The sequence below is a fragment of the Lutjanus erythropterus genome, chromosome 4 (assembly GCF_056507025.1).
Source record: "Lutjanus erythropterus isolate fLutEry1 chromosome 4, fLutEry1.hap2, whole genome shotgun sequence".
Taxonomy (NCBI): Eukaryota; Metazoa; Chordata; class Actinopteri; order Lutjaniformes; family Lutjanidae; genus Lutjanus; species Lutjanus erythropterus.
In genome coordinates, this window is record NC_139320.1 from 40,534,172 (window position 1) to 40,551,288 (window position 17,117).

The 17,117-nt window shown below is 37.4% G+C and overlaps 3 protein-coding genes across 3 annotated transcripts; all 3 read right to left on the reverse strand.

Annotated features, from left to right (window-relative positions):
* Positions 1–4,407: 4,407 nt before the first annotated feature.
* Positions 4,408–5,355, reverse strand: LOC146329005 (odorant receptor 131-2-like). Its single transcript, XM_084716601.1, has one exon. It carries the CDS (start codon positions 5,353–5,355, stop codon positions 4,408–4,410), a length of 948 nt encoding a protein of 315 aa, XP_084572727.1.
* Positions 5,356–10,006: 4,651 nt separating this feature from the next.
* LOC146329006 (odorant receptor 131-2-like) lies at positions 10,007–10,954 on the reverse strand. The gene has a single exon (XM_084716723.1). It carries the CDS (start codon positions 10,952–10,954, stop codon positions 10,007–10,009), a length of 948 nt encoding a protein of 315 aa, XP_084572849.1.
* A 3,867-nt stretch (positions 10,955–14,821) lies between these two features.
* Positions 14,822–15,769, reverse strand: LOC146329007 (odorant receptor 131-2-like). Its single transcript, XM_084716602.1, has one exon. The coding sequence runs from the start codon at positions 15,767–15,769 to the stop codon at positions 14,822–14,824; it is 948 nt and encodes a 315-aa protein (XP_084572728.1).
* Between the last annotated feature and the right edge of the window lie 1,348 nt (positions 15,770–17,117).

The following is a 17,117-nucleotide window of genomic DNA, read 5'->3' on the forward strand; positions in this document are numbered from 1 at the left end:
AAAAAACAACAGTCGCATGTGGGAGTTGAGTTTAGAGTCACTGCGACACCTACAGGTGAATGTCCAGTATTACAACCAAACTGCAACAGAACAGAAACGGTTTTACTGCCAATAAGGTTTTCACTTTTGGGAATTTGCTTAGGAATGTTGGTGCATAACAACAAACAGTACTGAAAATAAAAGGTAGAGTACAGACAATAAAAAACAAACAATATAACAAAAATATAAAAACAGTGGAACAATATTTACACGTGTGACGGTTATTTAAATAGATGAAGGAGCTACTCAGCTTGCTTTGCTAAAGTAACAGGAGGTCAGGGGCAGTTAATAAAGAAGTATTGCTAATATTTATCAGATAAAATTAATAAACATTTATAAATTATATATATTTGTATAACATTGAACATTGCTGGAACCTCTTTTATCGTACAGTCACTAAAATAATTATTCATTAAACCATTAAACTACCACGTACAGAAAAGACAGTACATTGTAACAAGAGGAGGCGCCGGCTGAGCTGCGGTGGTTGCAGCAAGGTCGGGTCCTCAACAGCCACTGGCCGGCCCCAGGAGGCGCCAACCGAGCCCCTACCTATTATGTTGTCATTGATAATTATTCCTCGTAACATTTATTACGATGACAGAATGTTAGTGACGACAGTCTGCAGCACAGATCATCTGAAATAATAGAAAATGTAGTTCAGTAGACTGGAATGATAAGAAAACCTGTCCAAAATGATGGATGTGGGACTACATCCATCTACATCCATAACTACATTTAAAACAGTGGGGAAAACTGTTGAATGAGGCCTAATTTATAAAAAGAGGTTTAGATCATGGTAGTTTGAGTAGTTGTCATTTATTACTTCCCCCTGCTCAACATTTAGCTAAAATCACTGTGATGTGATTTTTAATTAAATAAATCTGCCTGATAATCTGGGACAGGTCACTTTGAAATCTGGACGCTGATTAAATAGGCCTTTGCATCACATGTCAAACTCAATATCAGCAACTTTACAAAAACATTATGAAGAAATGAAAAGAAAAGACAACTGGATAAGAAAATGTTTATAATTCATAGAAATTTCATGAACTCATTAACTGAAAATGAATAAAACATCAGTACATTTCTTCATAAAGAATTTAAATAAAGCAAACATCAGATATCACATATCTGAGTTTCTTTATATATTTTTTTTAAATTTAGTAAATATTTTATTCTCCTTTTTTCTTTATCATTCTGTTGTATTATTTTAATCTTTATTATTGTTTTTCACTTGTAAATCTTTTATTTTCATATTTTAGGGGCCAGTTAATAAACAAGCATTAATAATGACTTTATTTACCAGAAAAATAAGTAAACATTAAAAGGCTCATAACTAGTTCTAAACTAAAACCCTGTTTTAAACAGTTTTAGTTCAAAATGACTTGCACAGTTTTATTTTACAATATTTATATTGATCTTGTTGTGGATCATTAGATGGAGGATTCGAGCTGCTCCAGGACGTCCAACAGGCAGGTTTAACTTGTGCTCACTGCTGTTTGTGAGGGAACATGGACTGTTTGTAAAATTTAAATCAGGGGTGGACAAACTTTTTCCCTTCAAGAGCCAAAACTGAAACTTCCTGTTGGGCCAAGAGCCAAAAGCACAAACCCGATGTGTTGTATAGATACAAAATGATACTAAGATCCCAACGTCCATTAACTTCCTGTGCAAAGAGTCGCTTTACCCGTCTGCTCAGATTATGAAAAATAATTAATAATAAAGGATCCTATTTAAAGAGTTTTTTATATTATTTTGGGGCTTTTGCCTCAAGACAGGTGAAGGTAAACTGGACAGATGAGAGAGACAAAGAGGACGACAGACAAAAATAAAACAGCATAAATAACAATTTATATATCAATTCTTAATTAAAGCAAGAAACATCTGGTGAGCCAAATCAAACATTATAGTGAGCCAACTTTGGTCCAGGTGCCCCAGTTTGAGCAGCTCTGATCTTAATAAAGACTAACAGGCTCTACAGAGGCCAGATGAGTCTGTTTTTTACTTTCAATAACTGGATGGTTTGAGACAATTAGAGGCATTTTTCATTCTCACTTATGTAAAGTGCCTCTAATTTGATGGATACTTAAGTATAAGAGTAATGTACTTAGTTACATTTCACCACTGAAAACAAAAACATAACATCTAAATACTTGGTTTGAACACAACTCAAGCACACTGAGTTTGGCAGCTTTTTCGCCCTCAAAGTACAAGTAGCATATTTAAAATTAGTGTTAATAATAAGTTGATAAAAACTGAGTTAGGTGAACTCAGTATTTGTATTTTAACTTGATGTTAGTATTTACAGTATAAAAGTGTATTTCAGATTTCTATTTCTGTGTCCTTTCTCTCTCTGAGCCAATCAGTGCAGCTGACCTGATAACAGTATGTGCCTCTAAGAGACTGAGGCCGGAGGAGGACATGCTTGTGTGATATGTTTGTGCTATGCTTGTGCTTTAGAAGGTGCAGCCTGTGACGTGAAAACGTGATTCAAGTGAACTCAGGAAAAGCCTAGTTTACAACACCAAGGTTAAACAGTCCTTGACAGAAGGAAATCTTCAAAGCTGGGTGTCAGTTACACAGTGATTTGGTTTGTGCTGCTCCTAAAGAAATTGTGATTTGAAAGCAATCAGATTTTTAAGTGCATCTGACTTAAAGCGGTTGTATTTGTCTAACTTGTTAACTTTATTTGAAAAAAAGTTTATTCATTTGTATGTGCATGGATTGGGGATTTGTGTTTTTCGATGTATGTGAAGTGCAAATATAAAATCAATACAAAAAAAGAGCATATTCCTTGTGTACGTAAATGACTTATATTCACAGGTAACATTTGCATATTTGTGGCCCCCAGGGAGGCAGCAGTTTGTATATTTATATTATACTGTCACTACTGTACAGTAAGTATTCTTACAAAAACACAAGACCTATGACACAGTTTTGATTATATTTTGATAACAACATATGCATTCATGCAACAGTTTTGCACACCACACACTGATTTGTGCACAAAAAAAATCCATATTATGTTTTGTGACTGTATGCTTTTAAATAACTGTAATACAATCTAATTACAGTTGATAACAGAAGCCTTGGAAGCATTAACTCGGCTGCAGATGAGTAGCAGTTAATCATAAATCCTGCATGATCAGCACTGCATGCTCACTGAGAGAAAGCCAGACTATATGTATTTGCAATTGAGTAATCTTTATTGATGCTGCTGGCACAGAAAGGCGGTCACTGTCTGGTTTATATTTAACAGAAGTTTAACATCTTTAAAGCTAAAATTGTGCCAGTGTATCCACATGGTGCAGGAGTCATGGTTGCTTTCAGAGGGCAGCAGAGGGTACCTGAGGTTCAATCGATTCATGATTAAGTCATGATCAAAGATTAGTTAAGTAAGTAAGGAAGTAAAACTGTATTCAGGCCTACATAGCACCCTTTAAAATAAAGTTGTAAAACGCTGTGCAGGATATAGATACAGAAAATATACATCCCAGGCAGGCAATTAAGTGTAAACTGGTTCTGAGACACAGAGCGGAAAAGAGTCTTGAATAGGTATGCAAAAGTTCAACACTTTAATGTATTATATATGTATATAAGTTTGATTTAAGACATGTTGGATTGAATGTAATGTTGCATGATCATATTGACCAAAGTATGAAAACCTGATGGAAAATCAGAAGGGATGATGAAGTCTAGAATTATTTACCATTACATCACATTTCCTGTACTTCTCAGCTTCATGTTACAAGAATTTCTAGTATTAGAATTACTTTGATATGGGACATATAATAAAGGGATGGATAAACCAATTAAAAGCCATTCATTCAGTTTAAGACTGCACATTATGGTAAACAAAAAATCATATTGTGATTATTTTGACAGATATTGTGATAATTAGTGGGAATGATCGTTTGCAGGCTGTTCATCATCTGATTTGTACAGGAATGGTAAATTTTTTCTTGCATTTATTTATGCTGAAAGTAAAGGAAAAAATTGTAGATTGTTATTTGAAGGTTATTATGCAGTGGTTTTACTGGTCTGGCCTACATGAGATCAAATCATGCTGTTTGTAGCCCATTAATTAAAATGAGTCTGACAACCTTATATAGATATATTAAGCTGTATACTAAAATTAAATATAAAGAATATACTAGAATACAGTAAAATCTGAAATATATTACATTTTATACAGTACATGTGTGTAAAGTTGAAGTTTTTTTTCACAACATGCAATTGGATACAAAACATTTTCTAACATTACCACCTGCAACAGACAAGAAAAAACAATCTCAATTAAAACAGAAGACTTTTTAATACCTCCTATGGCCTCTTCTTTCAACAGCTTTGTTAAAACTACCAAGTTCAAGAAGCAGACAGGTTGTCCTGTTGTTTGACTTTATTTGAAAAGCAGAGGAAAGTTTTCCTGATGTGTCCCCGAAGACTCTGATCTCTGAAGCCATAAATGAGCGGGCTGAGAAAGCGAGGAATCAGAACAAAACAGAAGTAGTTAAAAAAGGCGAGGTCTTGTGGCAGCCAGTTGACGTGCACCACTATAAGAGATTCAGTGATGGGGATGGTGAAGGCCAACATGCAGAGCAGCAGCTGGAAGCCGTGCAGCAGCACAGTGTGCATAGCTTTACTCACAGACACTCTGTCCTGTCTCAGCTTCCTGGTCTCCAGCAGGATCCTCACATACGTAAAGAGGATGACAACAGCCACCACTGCAAAGAAGAGGATACTGATGACAGCTCTGAACAGAGTCTGGACTGGAGAGGAGTTCACAACTGTAGCTTTGCAGAGCACAGGGGTGGAGAACACATCCACAGCTGGATCATGCTCCCAGATGTAATGTTCAATGATGGGGACGATGCAGCTGATGAGCCACAGGGACAGGATGATGATCCAGATGCGGTCTGAGCGCCAGGCAGCCGGGCATTGCAGGGGGTAGAAAATGGCAACATAACGCTCTAGTGACATGGTGGCCAGGATTAACGGTGTGTTCTGGAAGGTAGCGGTGGAGATGAACAGCAGGGGCACACAGTACACAAGAGCAAATTTGACCTGACCCATGACAAAGAGGAAGAGCAGCACAGAGGACAGGAGCTGCAGGGTGTCGTTAATCAGCATGTAGGCAAACAGGATGTAACGGGACGTATCCAGGAACTGTCTGTGAGACGCAAAGATGTGCAGCATGACAGCAATGCAGCAGAGGAAGACACAGAAGAACGGGATGACCACACACACCTTGATGATCACAGACATGTTTTTCTGGGAAGTTGCATTGCCGGAAAATTCAGTCAAATTATGCATTTTGCAACTGTGGACAAAGCAAACCTGATAAAAAAAAACGAAAATAAGTTAAAGGTCCATGTATAAACAAAAACAGCATTTGACTCATACCAAGACAAGTTCAGTTTTAGAATTAAATTTAAGTTGTGTGTATTTTATGCATGAAACAACACAACACAGAGAACACAGACAAAAAGACATGACAAACTAGAACACAATAAAACACACAGACTGCCAGTTCACAGAAAAGGTGCACATATGTGTGTCAAGCTGTACAATGGCTGACTCATCCACAAACAGATTGAGAGTCAGAAATAGAGTCCATGTTACTAAGACTAATAAGATCAAGAACTCAAGTAAGATCCAAAATGAGGGCCAGCAAAAATGAAAAGCTGTCAGCTCAGTACAACACAGCACAGTCCAATACAATTATTTCCCAGGTTGATACCTCTCCCTCCTAACATGTTCAATAAAGGATCCCTAGATGGGCATTGGCCAGAGTACACTGAATCATTATTATATTATTAAAAAATACAACCTCAAATATACACAGTAAAACTGTACATAAGATTAGATTAAGTACTGAACATGTTGAATGTCTCTCAAAATAAAAGAACAGAATGCAGCACATAGATATTGATAACTGAGGGGGAAAGTTTGTCCGCTTTGACAGATTATTCAGACTATAACTGTAACTGGAAACACAACCAACATAGAGAATAACAGAACACTTCTCTCACCTGAGAATGTCTTCATCAGCCAGAAGAGATTAGATTTATGTTCTTAAAATGTGTCTTCAGTGAACAACATCTCTGGGATGTTCTTCCTCTTATCTGAAGTGTTTGGTCTCATTCAGATGTGCTTGACTCAAATCTCCAGAGATAAATAATTTACATATCGTCATAAAGCATAATGTTTCTCATTAACAGCAGATTTCAGTGGGAAGAAAGATTGATGGGTTTATATCCAATGATCTACACATATTATATTTTACACATACACAATAATGACTGGTGTGCACTCTGTCATTATAGCCAACTTTAGCAGTGAGATTCTGCATTTATATATATATAATTATATATCATTTTATATATAAGAGTTTTTTTTTATTTTTTTTATTCCACATTTTAATCACTATAATCACAATCAATCTCAGGGACCCCTGTTGGTCCTCAGACCCCTATTTGAAAACCAATGCAATATAGTAACATTTTACATGAGGTACACGTACCTTTCTTGAGTATTTTCATTGTGTTATTATTATTATTATTATTATTATTATTTATTATTATATTACTTGATACTTCCACTCCACAACATCTCTGTAACATCTATTTTTATATACAGATTTAGATTTTACACACAAAGCATACTATACATTTTTTTTTCAAACGAATTTAACTTCATGTATGTGTTCATGTATGTTTCACACATATGCGTACTGATGTGATGTATGCCTGCATAAAATTAAGTCACCATATATACACATATGTATTCTAAAAGTTTGTTTTGACTTTTATTTTGTTTTCTGTTACCTGTCTAGGAACTACTGATATAAATTAGCATTTCTGTTATCTATTTGATAACTATTTACATCATGTATTACACACTGATGTTCATTAATATGATCTGTTAAGTACACTAATAAATGAATGAATAAATAAATAAATTAATTAATTAATAAGCAGTGTTCTTCTGTGGCATCAAAATATGACATAATAGATGTATAGCACAAATATAAAATATTTTCTGATGTACACTGATCACTTCTGGGGTGAATCATGAACACTTCAGGAATAAACAATCAACACAATAAATTTTTCAAAACATAAATTTTATTTTATGTTAAACTTCAACACAGTACATTTAAGACTGTATTAATCATTTTTGGCCACTAGCTGTGTCATGGTTTTGGTTTTATGTTGGTCATTTCCTGTTTTATTTTGGTAGTTCTGGTCCTCCCTCATGTGTCTTGTTCTTACTTCCTGTCTTTTTGTCTGTTTTCCCGCTCTTTTTGGTTGTCATTAGTTTCACCTGTTTGTCCACCTGTCTCTCATTAGTTCTGTCTATTTAGCCCCTGTGTTTGCACTGTTATTTTCCCCCTGGACTGTTTTTTGAGTTTGCCTTTTGTGGATTCTGTTTTCTATGGATTTTTACCTCCCTTTATCTGTGTAAGCCTTTTCGTCGTTATCCTTAATTAAACCTTTTTGAACTGTTTCTCGTGTTGTCTACATTCGGGTCCTCCACCTTGTTGAACTGTAACCACCTCAAAAAGTCCCTGCCCCTCATTCAATTCAGTTCAGTCTAATTACTGTTATTACTAGACTAACATGGCAGATCAAACCAAATCATGAGAAAGTCTGTGAGGTCTGGAAAAAAGTACACAAAACATAAATTATTGGTTAATACACTTATTAGTTACATTTTTACTGGCAATTAATGATGAATGAATAACAACCTTACTTTGTATGAACAGTGTCTAATTTGAGCCGAGGGGTGCCAGTAAGCACTGAGTTGAGAACAGTCATTAATTTGGCTGTACAACTTCAGACAGCCAGAATAATTTCTTCTGTATATTATGTACAGAGGACACCCTATATTATTTTGAATTATTACATTCAAAGCCTATTGGTATAAATCAGACACCACAACAGAGGAAACGGTAAAAGATAAGCAGATAATACTTTTTTGGAGGTTTGTTTGTGTGCTAGCTAACTGACAGAGGTGGTATGTGTCAGTTACTGACCTCATAAACAGGATAATGTCAACATAATTAAATAATCAAAATTGCTTCAAAATAATTAAAATAGACAATCCTTTGATGATAAGATTCATTGCACGTCTCCTGTGACCATGCCTTTGGTAATAGTACCTCATACAGAAAATTCACAGTACAAGAAAATTAGTGAATGTGACAAGTTCTCTTAAATCACTGGTACAAACCACTTTAGAACAGAACTGTTTATGAGTGGTTTACATATGTAGCGTTCACAATTCCCCTATATTGACATCATATGCAAACAAGAATCTATGTGGCTATGTATACAGTGCAAAAAAAACAAACAGCAAAATCTTAATAATTTTAAATTATTAACTTTCTGCACAACTTCATTGTTTCCACATGATCAAAAGTGTCCCTATTTAGTGGACATTTGCTGAATCTTGCTGCACCATGCCTATGTTAAAAACCTGTCATGTAATACTTAACAGTACTTGGACTCTGAGCTCCACACTGGTGGATGTAAAATGTCCTTTTAAGGTTTTTTATTTTTTTTGTACAATGCAGTTTGCAAAGTGTTGACCAAAGTGTCCTGGCAGCGTGCTTCAACGTTTCTTTAACTTCTGTTCTGATTAATTGTGACTCTGGAAATTTGTGAGCTGCAGATGTCAGTAAAACTAAGTCTGCTTAAAGAGGAGTCCATCACTGCAGGATTGGGTCTAATTAAAGAACTGTCTGTGGTGATTCCTTGTTTATAGTTTGTAGTGGAATTCTGTCTGAATCTCAAAACAAGCCACAAATGAGCTGCAGGCACAGAAACTGATGTGAATGATAGCAGGTGTAATAACTACATTAAAGAGAGCATCAATAATGAACATTGTAGATTTTATACATTACCTATGTCATATATGTCATGTTGGGTAAGTTACTGATATTAAGTTACAGTCACTAGATAGAATTTAATTATTTTACCAATTACTACATTATAAAAGTAAGTAGTTACTTGGGAAAGTGACTTTAGTGTTACTTTTAAATGGCCGCTCTAAGTCTCTAATTAATGCTATAGGCTATTATTTTAGTGACATCCATCAAATTTTTTATTTTTCCTTGTATCCATTATCACCACTGACATAAAGAAAAGATGGACACCATGACTCAACATCCTCCCATTGGATATGAGCACCGCCATCTTGTGCTGGTGACGTCATTTGGAGCCAGAGTTTGCAGAGTGGTGACCAGAACTGGAGCAGAGATTTCAATTTCCCGTCCACACATGCCGGCTGACTCGGTTGCGAGCAGAGCTTAACTGTCAGTCAGGGCATACTACTGATGATTGATTATTGATTATTTTGACTGATATTGCAATAGTGATATAATTTGCAATATTAGAGGTGATGATGTTTTTTACATCATTATTCTTATTTTGATGAAAAAACATCAAGAACTAGACCTGTTTGTGCAACATCTTCATTTAGAGTTCAGACACATAAACAACATGGGTTACTGTCAGGCGCATGGTAGGATCATGGTTTGACTCAGGGTTAAAGGACAGTGCATGGCTGTTAATGTCTGTTTGTTTGGGCATTTGTTACGGGGGGTCTTTTTTGTGCGTCTGCGTATGTTCTGTGTGTGTACCGATTTTCGTGAAGATTGGTGATATGACCCGCAGGGGCTGCTGTTTAAGGGGTGTGGCCTTTTTGGACCTCCCACTGCCGACAACCCTAAAATACAAAATTTTTCGCCAGGACTGATGCGACCACCAAAATTTGCGCGCTTTCGTGTATGTTAAGACCCCCAAATAGGCGATTTATTTTTGTCGTAATAATAATAATTACTCCTTCAGTTTCAATAGGGTCCTCACACTGGACGGTGCTCGGGCCCTAATTAAAACAGAAGACTTTTTAATACCTCCTATGGCCTCTTCTTTCAACAGCTTTGTTAAAACTACCAAATTCAAAACGCAGACAGGTTGTCCTGTTGTTTGACTTTATTTGAAAAGCAGAGGAAAGTTTTCCTGATGTGTCCCCAAAGACTCTGATCTCTGAAGCCATAAATGAGCGGGCTGAGAAAGCGAGGAATCAGAACAAAACAGAAGTAGTTAAAAAAGGCGAGGTCTTGTGGCAGCCAGTTGACGTGCATCACTATGAGAGATTCAGTGATGGGGATGGTGAAGGCCAACATGCAGAGCAGCAGCTGGAAGCCGTGCAGCAGCACAGTGTGCATAGCTTTACTCACAGACACTCTGTCCTGTCTCAGCTTCCTGGTCTCCAGCAGGATCCTCACATACGTAAAGAGGATGACAACAGCCACCACTGCAAAGAAGAGGATTCTGATGACAGCTCTAAACAGAGTCTGAACTGGAGAGGAGTTCACAACTGTATGTTTGCAAAGCACAGGGGTGGAGAACACGTCCACAGCTGGATCATGCTCCCAGATGTAATGTTCAATGATGGGGACGATGCAGCTGATGAGCCACAGGGACAGGATGATGATCCAGATGCGGTCTGAGCGCCAGGCAGCCGGGCATTGCAGGGGGTAGAAAATGGCAACATAACGCTCTAGTGACATGGTGGCCAGGATTAACGGTGTGTTCTGGAAGGTAGCGGTGGAGATGAACAGCAGGGGCACACAGTACACAAGAGCAAATTTGACCTGACCCATGACAAAGAGGAAGAGCAGCACAGAGGACAGGAGCTGCAGGGTGTCGTTGATCAGCATGTAGGCAAACAAGATGTAACGGGACGTATCCAGGAACTGTCTGTGAGACTCAAAGATGTGCAGAATGACAGCAATGCAGCAGAGGAAGACACAGAAGAACGGGATGACCACACACACCTTGATGATCACAGACATGTTTTTCTGGGAAGTTGCATTGCCGGGAAATTCAGTCAAATTATGCATTTTGCAACTGTGGACAAAGCAAACCTGATAAGAAAGAAAATAAGTTAAATGTCCATGTATAAACAAAAAACAGCCTTTGACTTATCCAAGACAAGTTCAGTTTTAGAATTAAATTTAAGTTGTGTGTATTTTATGCATGGAACAACACAACACAGAAAACACAGACAAAAAGACATGACAAACTAGAACACAATAAAACACACAGACTGCCAGCTCACAGAAAAGGTGCACATATGTGTGTCAAGCTGTTCAATGGCTGACTCATCCACAAACAGATTGAGAGTCAGAAATAGAGTCCATGTTACTAAGACTAATAAGATCAAGAACTCAAGTAAGATCCAAAATGAGGGCCAGCAAAAATGAAAAGCTGTCAGCTCAGTACAACACAGCACAGTCCAATACAATTATTTCCCAGGTTGATACCTCTCCCTCCTAACATGTTCAATAAAGGATCCCTAGATGGGCATTGGCCAGAGTACACTGAATCATTATTATATTATTAAAAAATACAACCTCAAATATACACAGTAACACTGTACATAGGATTAGATTAAGTACTGAACATGTTGAATGTCTCTCAAAATAAAAGAACAGAATGCAGCACATAGATATTGATAACTGAGGGGGAAAGTTTGTCAGCTTTGACAGATTATTCAGACTATAACTGTAACTGGAAACACAACCAACATAGAGAATAACAGAACACTTCTCTCACCTGAGAATGTCTTCATCAGCCAGAAGAGATTAGATTTATGTTCTTAAAATGTGTCTTCAGTGAACAACATCTCTGGGATGTTCTTCCTCTTATCTGAAGTGTTTGGTCTCATTGAGATGTGCTTGACTCAAATCTCCAGAGATAAATAATTTACATATCGTCATAAAGCATAATGTTTCTCATTAACAGCAGATTTCAGTGGGAAGAAAGATTGATGGGTTTATATCCAATGATCTACACATATTATATTTTACACATACACAATAATGACAGGTGTGCACTCTGTCATTATAGCCAACTTTAGCGGTGAGATTCTGCTGCCCAGCATTTATATATATATACATACATATATACATATATATATTTTTACTTATTTTTATCTCCTTTTTTCATAACATATTTGTGGTTAGTCACTATAAAGTCTCACTCACCCCTCCTCTTTTGTTATCCTTTTTTTTTTTTGTTTATGATTTGTTCTGTTTTTGTTTCTTTTGTCTTTTTTGGTTGTTTTTTTGGTGTGTGTGAGGGGGTTTACATGTTTGAAAATTCACCCATTTATGAAACAGAAAATCATAATGAGAACATCAGTCAGATAGTCAGAACATGGAACAGTTCTTTATGCCCACAGTCAAGCTTCCAGTCTGCACTACTTTACACAGGATGTGCAGAGAGTGTGTTCATGCTCCTTGCAGACATATTTCTTGCATAGCGAACAGGTCATGCTGGTCTTAGAATCATTTCGGGTGGGACAAACCTGACACCTGCCAATATTGTCCCCCCTCCCCCATGTCATGTATCAACTCAAACGCATCAACTCTGCACCTGCAGATGTGGGGATGTTAGGTCACACATGGGTCACACACAGACAGACAAGTTTTACACAGCTAAAACAGCTTGGGGTCAAATTGACCCCAGAGGAACACCAATATGTGCAATATGTGTTCAGCACATTGAAAAAATATCATCATGATAATTTTATGCTTAATCAATTGTACCCACCAAATTAGGAAAAGTCATGAAATATGAAGCAAAGAAAAACAAAAGTCAACTATTATTTTTTGAATGATAAACATTGAATGGGGTCAAATTGACCCCAAGGATAATAGGAGGGTTAAAATAAACAATCCATTGATGATAAGATTGATTGCGCATCTCCTGTGACCATGCCTTTGGTAATTGTACCTCATACAGAAAATTCACAGTACAAGAAAATTAGTGAATGTGACAAGTTCTCTTAAATCACTGGTACAAACCACTTTAGAACAAAACTGTTTATGAGTGGTTTACATATGTAGCGTTCACAATTCCCCTATATTGACATCATATACAAACAAGAATCTATGTGGTTATGTGTACAGTGCAAAAAAACAAACAACAAAATCTTAATAATTTTAAATTATTAACTTTCTGCACAACTTCATTGTATCTCCATTCCACATGCTCAAAAGTGTCCCTATTTGGTGGACATTTGCTGAATCTTGCTGCACCATGCCTATGTTAAAAACCTGTCATGTAATAATTAACAGTACTTGGACTCTGAGCTCCACATTGGTGGATGTAAAATGTCCTTTTAAGGTTTTCTTTTTTTTGACCTGATGCAGAGCAGTTTCTAAATCATTTAACTGGCCTGTTTCCAGCTGGAACGAGAGCACTCTCATATTGATTTTTAGCATGGCAGTGATTCTGCTGAGTGGACACTTTGGGAGCTGGGTCAGTTGTTCCAGCTGTGTCTTGTACAATGCAGTTTGCGAAGTGTTGACCAAAGTGTCCTGGCAGCGTGCTTCAACGTTTCTTTAACTTCTGTTCTGATTAATTGTCTTTATTAATTAATTAATTAATTGTCTAATTAATTTGTGAGCTGCAGATGTCAGTAAAACTAAGTCTGCTTAAAGAGGAGTCCATCACTGCAGGATTGGGCCTAATTAAAGAACTGTCTGTGGTGATTCCTTGTTTATAGTTTGTAGTGGAATTCTGTCTGAATCTCAAAACAAGCCACAAACGATCTGCAGGCACAGAAACTGATGTGAATGATAGCAGGTGTAATAACTACATTAAAGAGAGCATCAATAATGAACATTGTAGATTTTATACATTACCTATGTCATATATGTCATGTTGGGTAAGTTACTGATATTTAGTTACAGTCACTAGATAGAATTTAATTATTTTACCAATTACTACATTATAAAAGTAAGTAGTTACTTGGGAAAGTGACTTTAGTGTTACTTTTAAATGGCCGCTCTAAGTCTCTTATTAATGCTATAGGCTATTATTTTAGTGACATCCATCAAATTTTTTATTTGTCCTTGTATCCATTATCACCACTGACATAAAGAAAAGATGGACACCATGACTCAACATCCTCCCATTGGATATGAACACCGCCATCTTGTGCTGGTGACGTCATTTGGAGCCAGAGTTTGCAGAGTGGTGACCAGAACTGGAGCAGAGATTTCAATTTCCCGTCCACACATGCCGGCTGACTCGGTTGCGAGCAGAGCTTAACTGTCAGTCAGGGCATACTACTGATGATTGATTATTGATTATTTTGACTGATATTGCAATAGTGATATAATTTGCAATATTAGAGGTGATGATATTTTTTACATCATTATTCTTATTTTGATGAAAAAACATCAAGAACTAGACCTGTTTGTGCAACATCTTCATTTAGAGTTCAGACACATAAACAACATGGGTTACTGTCAGGCGCATGGTAGGATCATGGTTTGACTCAGGGTTAAAGGACAGTGCATGGCTGTTAATGTCTGTTTGTTAAGGCATTTGTTACGGGGGGTCTTTTTTGTGCGTCTGCGTATGTTCTGTGTGTGTACCGATTTTTGTGAAGACTGGTGATATGACCCGCAGGGGCTGCTGTTTAAGGGGTGTGGCCTTTTTGGACCTTCTGCCGCCGACAAATCTAAAATACAAAATTTTTCGCCAGGACTGATGCGACCACCAAAATTTGCGCGCTTTCGTGTATGTTAAGACCCCCAAATAGGCGATTTATTTTTGTCGTAATAATAATAATTACTCCTTCAGTTTCAATAGGGTCCTCACACTGGACGGTGCTCGGGCCCTAATTAAAACAGAAGACTTTTTAATACCTCCTATGGCCTCTTCTTTCAACAGCTTTGTTAAAACTACCAAGTTCAAGAAGCAGACAGGTTGTCCTGTTGTTTGACTTTATTTGAAAAGCAGAGGAAAGTTTTCCTGATGTGTCCCCAAAGACTCTGATCTCTGAAGCCATAAATGAGCGGGCTGAGAAAGCGAGGAATCAGAACAAAACAGAAGTAGTTAAAAAAGGCGAGGTCTTGTGGCAGCCAATTGATGTGCATCACTAGGAGAGATTCAGTGATGGGGATGGTGAAGGCCAACATGCAGAGCAGCAGCTGGAAGCCGTGCAGCAGCACAGTGTGCATAGCTTTACTCACAGACACTCTGTCCTGTCTCAGCTTCCTGGTCTCCAGCAGGATCCTCACATACGTAAAGAGGATGACAACAGCCACCACTGCAAAGAAGAGGATACTGATGACAGCTCTAAACAGAGTCTGAACTGGAGAGGAGTTCACAACTGTAGGTTTGCAAAGAACAGGGGTGGAGAACACGTCCACAGCTGGATCATGCTCCCAGATGTAATGTTCAATGATGGGGACGATGCAGCTGATGAGCCACAGGGACAGGATGATGATCCAGATGTGGTCTGAGCGCCAGGCAGCCGGGCATTGCAGGGGGTAGAAAATGGCAACATAACGCTCCAGTGACATGGTGGCCAGGATTAACGGTGTGTTCTGGAAGGTAGCGGTGGAGATGAACAGCAGGGGCACACAGTACACAAGAGCAAATTTGACCTGACCCATGACAAAGAGGAAGAGCAGCACAGAGGACAGGAGCTGCAGGGTGTCGTTAATCAGCATGTAGGCAAACAGGATGTAACGGGACGTATCCAGGAACTGTCTGTGAGACACAAAGATGTGCAGCATGACAGCAATGCAGCAGAGGAAGACACAGAAGAACGGGATGACCACACACACCTTGATGATCACAGACATGTTTTTCTGGGAAGTTGCATTGCCGGAAAATCCAGTCAGATTATGCATTTTGCAACTGTGGACAAAGCAAACCTGATAAAAAAGAAAATAAGTTAAATGTCCATGTATAAACAAAAAACAGCCTTTGACTTATCCAAGACAAGTTCAGTTTTAGAATTAAATTTAAGTTGTGTGTATTTTATGCATGGAACAACACAACACAGAGAACACAGACAAAAAGACATGACAAACTAGAACACAATAAAACACACAGACTGCCAGCTCACAGAAAAGGTGCACATATGTGTGTCAAGCTGTACAATGGCTGACTCATCCACAAACAGATTGAGAGTCAGAAATAGAGTCCATGTTACTAAGACTAATAAGATCAAGAACTCAAGTAAGATCCAAAATGAGGGCCAGCAAAAATGAAAAGCTGTCAGCTCAGTACAACACAGTACAGTCCAATACAATTATTTCCCAGGTTGATACCTCTCCCTCCTAACATGTTCAATAAAGGATCCCTAGATGGGCATTGGCCAGAGTACACTGAATCATTATTATATTATTAAAAAATACAACCTCAAATATACACAGTAACACTGTACATAGGATTAGATTAAGTGCTGAACATGTTGAATGTCTCTCAAAATAAAAGAACAGAATGCAGCACATAGATATTGATAACTGAGGGGGAAAGTTTGTCAGCTTTGACAGATTATTCAGACTATAACTGTAACTGAAAACACAACCAACATAGAGAATAACAGAACACTTCTCTCACCTGAGAATGTCTTCATCAGCCAGAAGAGATTAGATTTATGTTCTTAAAATGTGTCTTCAGTGAACAACATCTCTGGGATGTTCTTCCTCTTATCTGAAGTGTTTGGTCTCATTCAGATGTGCTTGACTCAAATCTCCAGAGATAAATAATTTACATATCGTCATAAAGCATAATGTTTCTCATTAACAGCAGATTTCAGTGGGAAGAAAGATTGATGGGTTTATATCCAATGATCTACACATATTATATTTTACACATACACAATAATGACAGGTGTGCACTCTGTCATTATAGCCAACTTTAGCAGGGAGATTCTGCTACATACATACATACATACATACATACATACATACATATATATAAGATTATATATGAGGTTTTTTTTTTATCACAATTTTCAAAAACATCAAGAACTAGACCTGTTTGTGCAACATATTCATTTAGAAGTCTAGGAGTCTGTATTTGTGAAACTTGCTTCAGGAAATAATAACAAGTATCCAATTATACAACTGTAAGCATTTTATATGTTGAGTGGGCTATGTGGTAAACTTCCTCATATTACTATCAATGCACTATTGATGTATACAGACTCAGCAGTGTTGGTTAGGGTAGAGTTCAGACACATAAACAACA

What these genes read in the sequence shown, in the direction of transcription:
- LOC146329006 (XM_084716723.1), bottom strand. Translation starts at nt 10,954, where the DNA reads ATGCATAATTTGACTGAATTTCCCGGCAATGCAACTTCCCAGAAAAAC.
- LOC146329007 (XM_084716602.1), bottom strand. Translation starts at nt 15,769, where the DNA reads ATGCATAATCTGACTGGATTTTCCGGCAATGCAACTTCCCAGAAAAAC.
- LOC146329005 (XM_084716601.1), bottom strand. Translation starts at nt 5,355, where the DNA reads ATGCATAATTTGACTGAATTTTCCGGCAATGCAACTTCCCAGAAAAAC.